General features: G+C 42.4%; 2 protein-coding genes across 6 annotated transcripts; both read left to right on the top strand.

Moving 5' to 3' along the window:
• Window positions 1-228: 228 nt before the first annotated feature.
• Window positions 229-2,085, top strand: LOC103716869 (BAG family molecular chaperone regulator 2-like). Of its 2 annotated transcripts, none has more exons than XM_008805051.5 (4): window positions 229-849; window positions 922-1,178; window positions 1,265-1,411; window positions 1,524-2,085. In XM_008805051.5, the coding sequence occupies exons 1-4, from the start codon at window positions 600-602 to the stop codon at window positions 1,794-1,796; spliced, it is 927 nt and encodes a 308-aa protein (XP_008803273.2). In that variant the 5' UTR covers window positions 229-599; the 3' UTR covers window positions 1,797-2,085. The 2 variants fall into 2 exon arrangements, with proteins under 2 accessions (XP_008803273.2, XP_008803274.2); XM_008805052.5 differs by having other exon boundaries at window positions 1,480-2,085.
• Window positions 2,086-13,947: 11,862 nt separating this feature from the next.
• On the top strand, window positions 13,948-16,286 carry LOC103716868 (BAG family molecular chaperone regulator 3-like). 4 transcript variants are annotated; one of them, XM_088718515.1, is made up of 6 exons: window positions 14,068-14,226; window positions 14,391-14,429; window positions 14,548-15,054; window positions 15,136-15,392; window positions 15,482-15,628; window positions 15,749-16,286. In XM_088718515.1, the coding sequence occupies exons 3-6, from the start codon at window positions 14,820-14,822 to the stop codon at window positions 16,007-16,009; spliced, it is 900 nt and encodes a 299-aa protein (XP_088574641.1). In that variant the 5' UTR covers window positions 14,068-14,226; window positions 14,391-14,429; window positions 14,548-14,819; the 3' UTR covers window positions 16,010-16,286. The 4 variants fall into 4 exon arrangements, with proteins under 4 accessions (XP_008803269.3, XP_088574641.1, XP_088574642.1 ...); XM_088718516.1 differs by having other exon boundaries at window positions 14,081-14,226; window positions 14,551-15,054; XM_008805047.5 differs by having other exon boundaries at window positions 13,948-14,226; window positions 14,391-15,054.
• Window positions 16,287-17,123: the final 837 nt, after the last annotated feature.

Below are 17,123 nucleotides of genomic sequence, written 5' to 3'. Positions count from 1 at the left end.
TCTTCTTCTTTTATTTTCCTTTTTTTTAAAAAAAAAAACTTTTTTTTCCAATTATAGTGGACGACGGAAGTTTTGCCCTTTTATCTTTAGCCTTTTTGAGTCATGATTTAGTTTAAACGTAAGGTTGGCTTACCTTGACTGTGCTTCCTTAACAGTTAAATTCCATTTCCATCTTTTTGTATGTTTCCTCAATAAGCTATATTTATTATTTTTATATGTTCGGCTACCGTCGGCCCGTCTTGGTCCTCCACTTTCTTATTTTCTTTCGTTCCTTCCGCTCTCCGCTATTTCCAGGCGTTTGTTTCCGCGAGAAGAAAGAGAAAAATATATATATATAAGGCAACACTCCCATAACCCAATTATTCTTCACCACCACCCATTCTTTCTTCGAGTTCTTCTATTCTTTGTTTAGATAGTTAGATCTTTTCCTCCATCTCGGTGTCGCGAAGACATCCGAGCGTTTCTCCGGCAAATCGCCGTTGGATTCTGAAATGGCGGCGGCGGAATGATCTGATCTCGCGCGAGATCTGATCTCCCTCTAAAATTACCGTACTGATTGGACAAGAGTAGGAGAGGGGGTCGGTGTCTGTCGAGAGAAGATGATGCCGATGAGGAGGATGGGCGCGTCGCCGGCGAAGGCGAAGGCGAAGGTGAAGGCGAAGGCGGCCTTCGTCCCGATGAAAGGATCCCCGGTCGCCTCGGTGGAGGAGTGGGAGGTCCGGCCCAGCGGGATGCTGGTCCAGAAGCGAGACCCCGACTCCGCCCCCTCCCTCGCCCCTACGATCCGCGTCCGCGTCAAGTACGGCGCCGCCTACCATGAGATCTATCTCAGCTCCCAAGCCACCTTCGGTAACCCCCAAAATCCGAATTTTTTTTTAATATATGTCGTAATCAATCGATCTGATCGATGAATTGGAGCAGGGGAATTGAAGAAGCTGCTGTCGTCGAGGACCGGGCTGCATCCAGAGGACCAGAAACTGATATACAAGGACAAGGTGAGAGGCTCCAAAGCCTATCTGGACCTCTCCGGCGTGAAGGACGGGTCCAAGTTGGTGTTGGTGGAGGACGCGGCCGCACAGGCGAAGCGCTTCCTGGAGATGCGCCGCCAGGCCAAGATCGAGAAGGCCTCCAATTTCATCTCCCAGATCAGCCTCGATGTCGACAAACTCGCCTCCGAGGTCGCCCACATTCCCATCAACAACAGCATTCTCCAGATCAATCCAATTCATGATTCTTATGAATGTCTCTGCGCGATCGTATTCAGGTGTCTGCACTGGAGACGGTCGTATCCAAAGGCGGAAGAGTCGCGGAGAAGGATGTGGTGAACCTCATCGAGCTGCTCATGACTCATCTGGTCAAACTGGATGGCGTCGTCGCCGACGGCGATCTGAAGCTGCAGAAAAGAATGCAGGTTAATTTCGATCGCATATCGATCCAACCACGAAGAATTCTCTCCTGTAATGCTTCGATTTTTTTCAGGCAAAATTACTTGAGGGTGTTCTTTTCTTCGGGATGGTTTGCAGGAGAGGAGAATTCAGAGGCATGTGGAGACTCTGGACGTGCTCAAGATCAAGAATGCGATGCCGAGGGCGGCCGATGAGAAAATGCCGGAACGGCAGCCGCAGGCGAAGAAGCGCGCGCCGCCGTCGGCGGTGCTGACGACGAAATGGGAGGGGTTTGATTCACTGTTCTCGCCGGCCGCCGCCTCGACGGCAACTTCGGCCGCCACCACGGCCTCCGCCGGCTCCACCATGTCATCCGCTCCCACCCCAAAGTTCGATTGGGAATTATTTTGAGTATAGGTGGTTAGATAGATACGAATAATCTGGTCGGGAAACTTCGCCCGGTGTTAGGTGGATGGACGGTGTCGTATATGTTTGGGTTTGGTTGGTCTCTCTGTTTTTTTTCCCTTTATATTTTAAATTTTTTATTTTTATTTTTTTGGGTCTTTTTTATAAAAAAATAGGCCTCCTCTGCTATTCTTTTATTCGTGTATATCTAGAATGTAGAGGAGGTTCTGGTCTGTAAAAACTCCTCCATTGGGGATCGATGTTAGAAATAAATGAGTTTATGTTATGATGGAAAGCTCTGTCCCCTGCTCAAGGAGAAAAGGTTAGTGCAAAACTATAGAATATTATTTTCGTGCGGCTTGTAATTAAATTTTGGAGGATAGGTTCCATGAGCACGAGTTTTGTGTTTTTTATCATATTATTATATTTGATAAAAAAAATAGATGAGAAAGATGGTAAAATAAATAATGAATCCTACATCTATATTTTTGAGAGAGAAAATCGAATAAATGTAATATAATGGATGGTATTTTTTTTCCATATTGGATTATGGAGTGGAGGTAATATCTGCTTGATGAAAATGCCTTCAACTATGATTACGAACTATGTTGATGGGCGTGACTAGCTAAGACAAAGTTTTTGAATTATGATTATGAATTATAATTAGTTATGGCGGAGCATATTTCTCTTTTCTACTGGAATGCTTCAAATATTTAGTAAGAAAGTATATAGCACAAGTAGTTTGATATTGTGCTAATTGACCGATTAAATATTTCTCAAGCAGCTAGTATGAATGTTCTTGTTGTATATCTTAATCTATTTATTTATTTTTAATAAACAATTGTTAGCTATTTGATTCATGTGCAGATGCAAACAAGCTAGTAGCTTGCTTTTGTACAGGCTATTGTTCATCTAATTATGTTACAACCGTAGATTTTCTTTGCAAAATGGAATATCAGCATTCCGATCCTCTCATAAATCGCCCTCTAGAAATAAAATATAGAGCAATGTAGAGTCCATGTTTTATATCTAATTTTAAGTTGGAAGGATCCACGTTAAATCTGATGCATTCAATAAGTTGGATAGAAAGAAAGGTCCATCTTTGTTGAAGCCTACATATTTGTGCAAGCCAAGTACATTATTCCCCAAGCTCAGGGTGCTTTCGTTATTCGCCGACGCATCCCGACCGAGCTTGAGGCGCCCTCTCCAATAATACGCCTCGATCCTCGAGCTCGAGGCGCTCTGCCGAGCCCATCTCGGAATCCGGAATGCCAGGCTAGCCTTAACACCCGCCAAGCCGATCTCGCCAAATGCATGATGCGACCTCTCGACGAGCTCAGCCTTGCCAACGACCGCACCCATGTGCGTGCCCACGTCGTCCTATGTAGCCGTACATTGTGATACTACCACGCCATGCTTTGCTTGCTGGCCCACAACAGTCAAAAACAACGCCATGCTACTCCAGCCATACCTTGCTACGACAGTCGACACCTTATAGCTCACAAGGACGGACCGCACTATGCGCCACAAGCATGCTCTGTTTGCACGCCGTCTCCATTCATAATGGAAACGGGCCACACCACCGCCACATGGGCGCCGCTACCGGGACTATAAATAATCCCATTAGGTATCGCCTAAGGGATTTTTGGGCGGACCAACGAGATTTACTCTAACTTGAGCGTTGGAGGGTCCTCATCGGAATCACCGGTGGGGCTTTGTGCAGGTATACAGCCGATTGTGGGAGGTGGCTTTGATCCCTTTCCTCCATGCTCCGGCAGTTCCCTTGACTCCTCCACCGTGGTCACCCTCGGGCCAAATTTGAACCACAACAATGATAACCGTAATTAGTGGTCCATATATAGGAGAGAGATACCTTGCTTCCTAATGTGGTGGGTTAGAAGACATTTAGAGTTTGGAGGGAAAATAATTGTCCTTCCTGCGATAACCTAAAATCTTAGCTTGGGCAACGATGAGTAGGTGGAAATGCGAATTGCAGGATACGGTTTTAGGTGCCGCAGAATGAGGTGGCGCTTTTCAGTACCTTATTCTCCTGCATATGGGCGTTTCTTTCAAGCCCAATGGAGCGTTAAGCGAAGGTTGCCATTGAGAGCTCCGCCTCACATCATTGCAATTATTCCCCTGTCTCGGATGGTCTCTCAGGCTAATACGAAGCACTAAAAACAGGAAAAGAACAGAAATTTGCTACCTCAAATGCATTCTTTAGCTCCATGTCTTAACAAAAACAAAATTCTGTCGCAAACCTTAGTATGACGAGGATAAACTTTGAGATTCATGTAAAGTCTGATGGTGAAGTCCTCTAGTTTATTTTAGAAACCATGCACCTGGTACCTTATCGGTGAAGCGAGGCTAACTAACAAGGTACTACTCCATAAAAGGCATATTTGGTAAAAATGGAAATAAGCAGTGGCTCCTATTCCCATTTTCATTCCAATTACAGTAGGGAATAAGAATGCCTCAATAACTCAAAATCCAATTTCGACCCTCTTTTAATATTCAAATTCGATTCCAATTCCAGCACGAACCAAATGCATCTGAGAATATTTTCATTTTGAATTTTCATTTTAATTCATTCCGATCCTTATTTCGATTTCAGTTTCGGTCATCAACTAAATGCATATCCATGATTTAGACAGAAGCCACCCCGTGGATAACACGGGGTAATCAATGGGGTAATCAATGCCAACACAGAGTTCATTGTAATTTAGTTGGAATAGAGATAGCTGGACTGCTCTCCAATCAGCTTGTCACAGCTCTAGTTAAGGTTCCTTTATATAGAGGATAATGTTTTTTTCTATGATGTCTGGTAAAAGTTTTGACCAAGTTAGATGTTTATCTGTCCAGTTCAACCAAAGCTTAGATTGAGTGAGCCTTGCTTCAGCTAGCCTCGCCCAAGTTATTTCAATCACTAAAGAGTAATTATTTTATTTGATTTGGTTTTCGGACCCTCTCATTCCTTTAATTGGACTTGCCTATATCAAAACGAGGAAACATGTTGGTTGGTTACCCCCCATCTTTTACATGCAGGCACTTCAGACATGAAAACTTTTCACGACAAGAGATTGATTTATCTAGCAACGAATTAACGAGTAAATAATAAAATATCTTCATGGATTTGTGTTTTTGTAACTCCGTTTTTTTTTTTTTTTTCTTTCTAGAACGAACAAACAATTATAATTTCAATGCCCAAAAGTTGCCACCCCAATTATCCCATGCCCATACTTCTTCTGTGCAGTTGCTAGTAAATTTACTCTTCCTTTAGCATACATTTTTGCTTGATTTGGGTTATTGCTGATATTAGTGCTTTTTTTTTAACTCATCTCCGTAGCTTTTGGATATCTCAATCTGTCATCTAATGGAGAATAAACATACAACTGCATTAAGTTCGAGTACTCCCATTATCTAAACCAAGTCGCAATCATGCCTATATTTATCGTTCAACAAACTTTTGAGCCACCAGACCGTATTAATTAATATCTCAATAATGCATACTAGTTATTTGTCGTTATATTTTTTACGGTGATTGTATTCATGTGAGATTATGAAACTATCTATGGATGAATTCTCTATCTCTTTATGTATGATGGCAATGCTAAAGGGGTGCGGTGAGGATCCATACGGACGTGTATTTAGTCCCATCGATTATTCGCTGGGTAGATCTTAGGTACTCATACAGGATCAAGGAACTCAAATAATATCTTCAAACCAGTCATTTTAGGTGAAGTTCTGAATTGTTACAAATGATATCAGAGCAAGATTCTGAATTGTTACAGGTGCAAACCCCCACCTCCGGCTATTCAAAATTACCCTTCTTAAGGCTTTGTGTTGCTCTTGTTCGAGAGCCGGTCGACAAAAAATAAACAGGGGAGGGTGGGGCATAGGTGGTTGATGGGATTATAAAAACAAGATAAAAATCGATAGAGGAGTTATTTCACTACAAGCAAAACTTAGAGAATGAGAGAGATTCATCCAAAGTTTAGAGAGTTCGATAATTGAGAATGAAATAAAATAAAAAAATAAGATAAAATGAAGTAGAAATATTTGTTCATTATAATATTTAATTTTTTTCCCTAAAAATTGATAGTGGGAACATCACCTCCCTTAATCAATGAGGATGTGAACTCCAAAAGTCCAAGATGGGCTTAGGAGAGGATGCCAATATTTGGTCCTATTGGAACATCAAATCAAGAATAAGCAAGAACGGAGAAACTGAAAAAAAAAAAAAAGAGAAAATTTATTATTAGTTTGAAATCTGAAGTGTTTTTTTTATATATTTAGTAAAGACAACATAAATAATTATAGACTTGCATCTAGTGTGTGCGAATTAGTGAGTAGTACCAATTGATTTTTTTATTAAAAAAATTAAATAATTATTTGGCCAAGAAACAAATTGTAGGTGATTCATTAATTTTCTAATAATTCAGTATGGTATATGTCACAATATTTCCGTTCTTCTTTTCTCACAAGTGGAATCTGGGCTTTGGATACTTTGTGATTAGGTTGGTTAGACCTTTCTTTCACGTAAGAAGCCGAAAATGATTTCATGAACCAAGATACTCTTTCTTCTACCCCATATTTGTATTTTGTAATGGTGTCCATGCTCCAACTTGGTCCCACATCTTCACCTTGCCCATAAAATCATTTCATTTGCCTGTATTTTATTTTGTATTATTGCCAAAATAATAAATAATTCTCTTTAAATAAAATTTATAAAAGTATTTCTCAGGAAAGATTTGTAATTAGGATGTAGAAGCAGTGCCAAACATGTCCACATTTCCACATATAAGAGATAAACAAACTTTTCATTTTTCCAAAATATAAAGATAAAAATTTTGCATTGACGAATCTCCTTTTCGTGGTAAAAGAGTAATAGACCTTTAGACTACCTGTAAAAAGAGGAACTTGTTCAATACATGTTAAGAAACCTATTAGCAGGCTATTACTTGAAGTAATATTCTCTTGTTTTTGAGAATAAGCCATAAGGTACTCTTTAGCAAGAGCAATTTTTGTAAATATTTTCACCAAGGCAATCATCTTGATCATGACAAGGATCCATTTGTGTCACGCGGAGTGAGACCCAATAGTCCCACATCGGAAAAACTCGTTCCAGAGCCTGGGCATATGAGGCGGGTGTCTCCTAATCCCGCAGACGCGTTTTGGGTGGAAAACAAAATCGGAGAGGGGTGAAGGACACTTGCGTGAAGCTTCGGAACCGGACAATATCTGGCAGGAGAGCTCCGTGTTTCCCCCTCATGTGGGCACTGGGTGCCTCACGTGCTCCGCGCAGGCGGGGGCGTGACATTTGGTATCAGATCCGAGGACGGCTCTTGTCCGATGGTAGGAAGGGTGTGAGGCTAATAGTCCCACATCGAAAAGACTCGTTGTAGATTCTGGGCATATGAGGCGGGTGTCTCCTAATCCTGGAGACGCATTTTGGGTGGAAAACAAAACCAAGGAGGGGTGAAGGATGCTTGCGTGAAGCTCCAAAACTGGACAATATCTGGCAGGGGAGCTCCGTGTTTCCCCCTCATGTGGCCCTCATATGGGTACTAGGTGCCTCACAAGCTCCACGCAGGTGGGGGCGTGACAATTTGTTTGCGTATAGTCTGAGAATATTGAATGAGAATTCCATTAGGACATAAAGTTTAGCTGTTATAGATTTTTTTTTTAAGGTTATTCACATATATGGTGTAAAATAAAGACATTGGCATGCACATTACATGCCACATTATGATATTGCTTTTGCATGTGGCACAAATAATCACAATTCACAAGGATAGTTACATCAATATAAGATGGTTTAAAATTCATCAAGCAGTATGGGATCTTGAACCAATTAATTTGATTTATCTAAAGATTAAATTTAAGCTCGAGTATTTATTAACTAACCACTTGGTCCTAAAAGCTTAAGTTCTTCACTAACGGGTCAATAATAAATAGAAGGTTTAAATTCTTTTTCCTTTCTTCAATGCGGCTTAGATGGAAGGATGAATAAGTTGAGATAACAATTTAAACATGTCAAGATGAAAAATGAATAAATTAAATAAATAATTAACTTTGAGAGATTTTGTGCTCATGATCTCTAGCAAACTTATCTATGATTCCATGATAACCAAACCATGGAATGCCAAAAGCTTAGATTTTCAGAAAATGAGCCAACAAGTTTAATCGCTTGACCTCATTTAAGCTTAAAAACAAGAATTGCTTAGTTAAGTAATTTTTAATTGACAAATTTGGGTTTATATACATATTCACATTTTATTTTAATATGTAGTAGTAAAGGCAGCATTAGCAACACCAATAGTAGCAGTAAAAACACAAACAGAAACAACATGAATTGTAAATAAGTAAATAAAATTTTAGTTCAAACAAAAAATTTGATCTCGCTAATTCGTATGAAGAAATATTTGGTAGAAACCTAACATATGGCATGATAAATCTTACAAAGAAATAGTTTGTTACTCTTGGTTCTCACTGTTTTATATCGATTGATAGATCTATCAAGGCTACTTGAAGTAGAGATGACTTTTGCTTCATGGATTTGCATTACCTCCCTCTCTATATTTTTTATTGAATCATGGAAAAACTTTTCCCCACAATTCATGACTACGTTGCAAAAATGCCTCCTTCCCTTTTCAGACTGCCAAATTTATTTTGTGTACATGCACACACGCGTGTTCTAGTCTTCTAAGGCATGTCTCAATCACTCATTCATCTCTTCATTTTATAAAAAATTATACAATGTTAGAATTTTTTTCTAAAAAAGTATAATTACAACTACTCTTTCCTTTTCTCACATCAAAAAAAAAAAAAAAAATACTACTTCCTTTTTCTTTTTGTCACGCCCCGGACCCGGATCAGTGACACGGCCGTGCTATTGCCGACTACCGCCCACAATAGCACGCAGCCTTATACCTGGGTAACAGGGTAGTCAAACCAACCGAATCTTTTCATATGAAAGCATTCTTAGTACAACATGCTGGTCAGTACCCAAATACAGAGCTTCTATGTAGTTTATCTACACAAAAGTATACTTGCTTTATCCCAAAAGAAAGAAGCCCTGATACCAAATTAACGTGTCTCTGGCAGCTATCAGTGGTAAGGATCTGAAAGAAAAAGTAAATGAACGGATATGAGCTACACGGCTCAGTAAGTAATCATACATAATCTTACCGGATCGAACATAATGGTAACCATGTTTATGCAGGATTTGAGAAGCTGACATGCATATTCATCTAATAATCATCATGGCACAATAAGTATGCGATTTAAACAAAGCAGTAGTGCAAATCACAAAAATTTTCATAATATATGCATATGAAATCGTGCCCCCGGCATGCCGTGGTCCTTTTTTCTCTCGGATGCTACTGCGAAGTCAGACTCGACCACTGGCGGGGCCAGCTCAGTTACTATTCAGCCACTGGCGGGGCAGGCTCAGTTACTATTCAGCCACTGGCGGGGCAAGCTCAGTTACTATTCAGCCACTGGCGGGGCAGGCCCAATTCCAATTCAGCCACTGGCGGGGCAGGCTCAGTTACTATTCAGCCACTGGCGGGGCAGCTCAGTTACTATTCAGCCACTGGCGGGGCAAGCTCAGTTACTATTCAGCCACTGGCGGCTCAGTCATTCTCAGTAGCATCTTTGAGCCCATTATAGTGCCTCTGGGCTAGCTAAGACTTTATAAACTTACATGCATGATTAAAATATCAGTATCATCATGTTGCATACATAGCCATAGCTTCTGGGATCATGCAAGTTACTTATGCATTGTAACATATCATGCATGAAACATATATTCTTAAAATAAATGCTTAGGAAACATTAATAACATGACATGATCCATAACAGGATTAGGACAGGTTACTTACTTTCTTCACAAATCATGTATACAATTCAAATTGTATGAAAAACACTGGTTCATCTTATAAAACGTAATACAAGATCTACGATAAGATTAAGGTAGATTACTCACTTTCTTCACAAATCATGTATACAATTCAAATTGTATGAAAAATACTGGTTCATCTTATAAAATGTAATACAAGATCTACGATAAGATTAAGACAGATTACTTACTTCAATTCGCTTTCCAAATTGCTCAAGTCCAGGTGACAAATCCTTAATCACCTAAAACAACATCATAGGGTTTACATTATTCCCCATTCATTTATTATAACATCTCTTAGTTCATCATACTATGAACTTACTTGCTTGGATCCCATCCAAGGATTTAGCCCAAGTCCAATTTGAAGCCTTTGGGGTTCGATTTAAAACCAGATTGGGTCCACATGGGTTGATTGGGTTTTTTAATTAAAGGATTGGGCCTCGTTTATAATTGGGTCCAACCTTTTCTAGCCAATTGGGTCCTCTGATTTGGTCAATGTGGCTCATCTGAGCCTGAGTCGAAGTTAGCCCAAGGTCAATTCGACCTTCTGTCAGTTGAATTGGGCATGAATTGGGCCTGATTCACAATCAATTAGGTCTGCTGAGACCAACTCAGCTTAATTGGGTTCAAATTCAACACCAATTAGGCTTAATTGACCCGTTAACTCGATTGGGCTTGAATCAATCCTTCATCGGATTCACCCAAATCGAATTAAAGAATTTAGGCCTAACGGGTTTCGGATCCGGACTCGGATCCGACCCGCTAGGCAGACCCGTTAAGGATCTCTTTTCTTTTCTCTTCTCTCTTTTTTTTTTCTTTTTTCCTTTTCTCTTCCTTTTTTTTTTTCTTTCCTTTTCTTCCCTTCTCCTTTTTCTTTTCTTTTTCTTCTTTTTCTTCTTTTCTTCTTCCCGAAGTTTCTTCTCCTCCCTTCTTCTCTTTCATCCCAATCTCCCCTTCCTCTCTTCTCCGACGAAGGGAGGACGGCGAGCGGAAAGGGGGGGATGGCGAGCGGAAGGGAACGGCGAGCGGAGGGGAGGATGGCGAGCGGAGGGGGACGGGCCACGACCGGCGGCGTCCGCGGCCAAGCCCCGCGGGATCCCTGGCCGAGCCTGTGGCACTCTCGGCCGCGCCTGCGTCGACGGTGCTCGCGGCCGAAGCCGGCGGCCGCCGCACACGACGACGAGGATGAGTCCCCTCTTCCTCTCTTCTTTTTCTTCTTCCTCCCTTCACCAACCTCCCATATTCTCTCTCTCACTCCCAAACCCTCTCTCTTCCTCTCTTCATTCTTCCCCTGTGAAGGAAGAAGGGGAGTTTGGGAGGGCCGAGCCACAGTCGGCGGTGCCACGGCTGGGCTCGCGGTGTCCACAGCCGCGCCTGCGGCTGAGCCCACGGCCGCGCCTGCGACGGCCTTCTCTTCTTCCACGGGGAAGAGACGCCGGGAAAAACCAGTGGCAACGCGGGATGCCCGTGGCCGTTTCCCACGGCTGTTCCCCGTGGAGGTCGTGGTGCTCGCGGTCGGAGCCAGCGGTGTCGCCGGCGCCGCTCGCGGCCGCATGCAGTGAGCCCTCTTTCTTCCCTTTTCTTTCTCTCTCCGTGTTTCTTTCTTTCTCTGTTATCCCGATCAAGTCAAGAGGAGAAAAGGTAGAGGGCTTACCTAGCTTTTGGAAGAAGCCACGAGCATCTTCTCCGGCGACGGAAGTAGGTTTGGCAAACCCTCTCTCAGAGAACAGAGGAAGGAAGGAGGAGGAAGGGGTACGGTACACACACAGAGAGAGACCTAGGGGGCTGTAGCCACCTTTAGCTGGGGTGAAGTGTCACCCCCAGCTTCCCCTCGTGAAGGGCCTAACAGCTGGGCCCTCCACAGCTTCCCAGCTGTCCCTACCCTAGTCACATCCATCCTTGGGGTATGGGATAGCAGCCACCAACAATGGGCCCTAGTTAGGTCCATTAGGTGTCCTGGCCCAATGCTCAAGTACGGGCCCAAAAAGGTTTTGGGCTCAAATTGGGCCCGGATATTACACTTTTGGAAGTAACTAGTAGGCAATATAAATGTTTGATGGAATTCCTCATATAAAAAAAAATACTACTTCCTTTTTCTTTTGGACTAACTAGTAGGCAATATAAAAAATGCAAGCAACAAAAACAACCAGAAATTAAAGCAGCAATTTAAAGTATATTGTATTTTGAGAATTTAATGATACCATGCACTATAGCATATCTTACTCGTGCAACTTAATACCTCCATCATATGATGTGAGACAAATGCTTCTTTTTCATCTTTTAAGAAGCAAGTCTATGTTACTTCAAATCCAAGTAACTAGCTTCATAGAACTCCATGTCATGCTCACTCTCGCAGACACACATACACACGCTCTTCCTCTCATGCCCATATAGGGGCATATAGTGCTAGGTATACTATAATTGTTTTTTTCTCTTAGTGCCTTTAAAACCGTCATCTTTAAGCACATTTAATGGACGACGAAGATAGACACGTTACTACGTTGGGCACCTTTGGAGAATTGGAAAAGAGCAAATATGATAAATAATACTGATTCAAGTTTATGCAGCATCTTTTTCCTAAAAATGTAACGCTAACATTGCCAAATAAATAATAGACCAATTAAAATTACATAGTTGCATGTGAGTCCTAAAATTAGTGATGGCAATTCTCAACCTAGACTTGGCAGCTCCTCCAAATATATCGAAAATAAATCAATTTCCGTGAAGATTTGATCTACTCATAATCCAAATTAACAATTTCAGTCGGAATAAAATGCTTATCTTCTGAATTTCATAATTCATGGATAGTTGTGATTTAAATTCTTTTGTTTATTCTAGAACATTTCAGTAGGAAAATAACAAAAGCAAATCATGCATGAAACTAACCACATAAGCAGCTTTATCTGCACCAAAATGTTATAATAATCATATTATCATCGCAGCCGTCAGGTGAAGTAAAAAAGAAAGAACAATTAATCACAAGGGTGATGATTTCAAAGATCGTATTTACCCTGTATCATAGTCTTTTCTCTTTCTGAGAACGCTATAAATACAACAACAAAAAATAATAGACTAAAGAGGGTTATGATGTGGAGAGGCCACCATCCATGCGGCCATGCCCCTATCATTCTCCATCATCAAATAATGGATTAAAATAAGACGGCAGCTGATAAATATTATATTATTTTTCATGTATCATCGTTATCCATGTATTATCGAATCGAAATGTACTCGTGTGACCCAATCGGGCGCTGGCCCGCGAGTTCCACCGTCCCCCTCCTTCCCCGTTGCCGAGATGGACGGCCCAACAGCATCGCACGTGTTAAATTACGCCAGGCCCGTCGGTCGCCCGCGACCGTCGGTAAAGATTCGAGCAAGAGTAGGACGACACAGAGACCCACATCATAAGCGACGGATGGTTACACGTGTACTATCAGGAGAACGCATTACCGTCCGTCGGCGTATGATTTTTTTTCCCCCCTCCTCTTCCGATCTTTTTGGCTGGTGAGGTGGACTGGAAGAGTCGCGTCAGGGGGATGATACGATGATGGAACGAATCCTAAAGCCTGTAAGTTCAGTCACCGCAAGCCGAAAGGTGACGCGTCCTCTCAGGCATCTTTTCTGACAGCTATTCCGAGCTGGGAGATTTCCATTAGCTTGCCTTCCAGTCAATCGTTTGAGGTAAATTACGGAAAAGCCACTGCTCTTCAGGAGGTGACATTTTTGTGATTTTGGAATATTGGCGCTTAGAGGAAAAGCCTGGACGGGCTGCATGTTGGGCGAGTGCACCTTTCATGGAGCTATATGTTTATGGAGAGATAAATAATATTACACTGAATGATATGTTATACGGTCCATTATTTTGGAGGTTTTATTTGGAGAACTATGAGGCTGTCCAGATTTAAGAGCCTATAGCGAATCCAAAAATCCCAACATAAATGTATTTGGAGGTTCAATGCATAAATAAGAAAAAAATAATAAATTTCTTAGGTATGAGAGGGCTTAATGCATTTATAACTATAAAGATAGCTTCCAAATGCATTAAGACGCTCACCTTAAAGGTCGTCAAAGAGTTGAGCTGATTCTTTTTTTTCTTTCTTGCATTCTGTATTTTTTTTCTGATTTTAGGAGCTACACTCCCACATGATGTATGTGGGTTTCTTCTGCAAAAAAAATTTTAAAAAAAAACTTGGACGGGCCAATATGTCTAACAAGTATAGCATACTAATTGTTTTGCACTTCGCATGATAGAGTGAAACGTGTAACCTAAAAGTCGTGCAGATATCCATCGTTTCATGAAATGAACTAGAACTTCACCGCTGTCTCCTGTCGGTGCTTCTGCATATGCCTGCGTTAAAGCAGCCTAGGCTTCTTGCATAAGCCTCGCAGTCTAGTGCGAGTTGGTGGAGAAAACTCTCTCTCTCTCTTTCTCTCTCTCTTCTCTTTGATTTTATTAAATTTTTTTTTTTCTTATGTGATTAACTTGTGATGGTAGAAAAGGGGAGTCCTTCTGGCTTCAAACAGTAGCTTTGGGTATGTATATTTCATAATTCAATGTTAAATTTAATTTTTAATGCTTATAAATATATCACTTAATATTCTCTTGTCGAGCTGTCTTGTTCCGTTGTCCCTCTCCTCTCCTCTACCTTCCGATTTCTCTCGATTTCTTTCCTTCATTCCAACCTCATCTATTTCAGGGCGTTTGTTTCCGCAAGGACTAGGAAAATACAGACAAGGCAACTCCCACAGTCTCAATTATTCTCCGCGATTCCTTCAATTATTCGGCCCTTCTACGGTGACATAGATTTTTTTTTTTTTTGGTGGTTCGTAACTTGGCATTTTGGGCCGCCGCAGAAGATTCGGAGCATAAAGAGAGATCCGTGTGTTGGGAGACGGGTGCCTCTCCTTTCCCTTCCGAATTCTACGGTGGAAGAGGCGGAGATTAACGAAGAGATCCCACTTTCGCCGGCGGTCTCCTCCTCTGGCTCGACGAATCTTCTTCAGCCTCCGAGTCAGCCTTCGCCGACGCAATTTAAGGAAAGATTCGCTGTCCCCCCTGTTTTTTTTTCTTTACCCTCTATAAACTTCAATTCGTCGACCCGGAAAAGACAAAAGATCTAGAGAAGATGATGCTAGGGAGGACGAAGAGCCCGGCGGCGGCGAAGGAATTCAGCCCCGTGAAAACTTTTCCGGCGGCCGTGCCGGGGGCGGATGAGGCGCACCAGTGGGAGGTCCGGCCCGGCGGGATGCTGGTCCAGAAGCGGGACCCCGACTCCGTCGCCGCCGCACCCACCATCCGCGTCCGCGTCAAGTACGGCGCCGCCTATCACGAGATCTATCTCAGTTCCCAATCCACCTTCGGTAATCCCCGAATCAGCTCTTTTAGAAATCTCTTTGTTCTAACGTCGCTAGTCAATTAATTGCATCGATGAATTGGGGCAGGGGAGTTGAAGAAGCTCCTATCGGAGAGAATTGGACTGCATCCAGAAGACCTGAAGGTGGTGTACAAAGAGAAGGAGAGGGATCCCAGCGCGTATCTCGACATCTCCGGCGTGAAGGACGGGTCCAAGGTGGTGGTCGTGGATGACCCCGCCGGCCGGGCCAAGCGCTTGCTAGAGATGCGCCACCGGGCCAAGATTGCCAAGGCCTCCAACTCCATCTCCCAGATAAGCCTCGAAGTCGACAAACTCGCGTCCCAGGTCACCCACATTCCCGTTCAAAAGCGCGCTCCTTTCTATCTTTGTCCCTTACATCGGTCTAATTTCTTCCAAATGTCCTAGTCCGGCAGGTATCTGAACTAGATGCCATTGTAACCAAAGGTGGAAAGGTTGCTAAGAAAGATGTGGCGAACCTCATCGAGCTGCTGATGAATCAGCTGGTTAAGCTGGATGGCATCGTCGCCGATGGGGATTTGAAGCCCCAGAAGAGAATGCAGGTCAAATCCAATTGCCATTCAATCGAACCATTAACAAGTTTGTTTTTTTTTTTTTGCATGGAATGTGAAGTTTGCTGATCTATTTTATCGAGGTTGTTGGTTGTTTGGGTTGGACTGCAGGAGAGGAGAGTGCAAAAGTATGTGGAGAAGCTGGATGTGCTCAAGGTGAAGAATGACGCACTCAAGACGACCAACGAGCACATGCCTGCGCAGCAGCTGCAGCAGAAACAGCAGCAGCCACCGCCGTCGGTGGTGACGACGAAATGGGAGACTTTTGATTCTCTCTTCTCGCCAACCACCCCGGCCACCATCACTCCGGCGACGGCCACCCCAAATGCGTCATCCGTCCCTTCCCCGAGGTTCGATTGGGAGTTGTTTTAAGTATAGATAGGAAAATGGTTAGTGGAAAGTTTTCTTCTGGAATGGTCATGGCCGCCCTGCTTGGCATCAGGTGGGTGGATAGTAGTCCAATATATGATTGGGTTTGATTGGTCTACTTTTTTCTTTTCTTCCCCTCTTAGCTAAGCTTCTTCTTCTATTCTTTTTATGTGTGTACAAACTCGATTTTTGGAAGAAGAGATCTGTTCCATAGGACTCCTCTTGTTAAGGTTGGTCCAAATGAGAAATAAATGGATTGATTTATAGTGATGGAGGTTTATTCCCGGTCTTCAAATATATTTCTCCTCGTGCAGATAAAGTTGCAGTATATCATTGTTAATGTCATCATTGAGTTCTGAAAAGGGTGTTCATGGCTTTTACAATCTCTTTTGTCAAGCCTCAATTACTTCAATTGCAGCAGATTTTGAGGGAAAATGAGAAGTGTTCATATTATTAGTTAATCATAGTCTTTTTAAAAGAGCAGCAACAGCTTCATCATAATTATCTGTGCAGATGTGACTCAGAGATCCCTTGCTTCATGTGTGCTTGGAGTAATCTTGGGTTAGGGATAAATGATATCTCAACTATATGTCTTTGTCGAAACTTATAAATTTGTAGCTGTAGAGGTTAGGGGTAGTGGGGGATTTCGTAAGCAACAGGGCAAGGATGAGATGTGGGTGGACCTCGAGTTGCAGGCCATCGTGTCTTATAAGCCTCGGAATGAGTTGGTCCTTCTGGTCACCTTTGTTTCCCAGTTCCCACCATATCATGGCTTGCTTTCTGAAACGAAAGCAGCATGTCGGTCGAAGGCCGTTCTGCCAGCTGATGGCTTAGAAAAAGCTTTTTGGAGACGGGGTCGTCTCTCATCCTTGCAACCCTTTCTCTTTTTTTTTTGTTGGTCTTTCTGGCCCCCTCAATTATGCATTATCTTATCACAGAAGGTAGTTCCTGTGAACTAATATGCCATCTAAAATGCTAGATTCTTACGTTTTTAATTGTTTTTTTTATTTTGGAACAATAGTTTTGGATTGTCGATTATAACGACCAATCATGTACTCACGCCAAGAGTATGAGAAGCATAGCAGAGTTGCCAACATGATTTATCTCAATGGATTAG

This window comes from Phoenix dactylifera, chromosome 3 (assembly GCF_051530095.1).
Source record: "Phoenix dactylifera cultivar Ajwa chromosome 3, Ajwa_hap1_PhDact_Kaust_v1.1, whole genome shotgun sequence".
Lineage (NCBI taxonomy): Eukaryota > Viridiplantae > Streptophyta > Magnoliopsida > Arecales > Arecaceae > Phoenix > Phoenix dactylifera.
The sequence above is the reverse complement of the archived record's forward strand: the minus strand, read 5'-3'. Positions and strand labels throughout refer to the sequence as shown.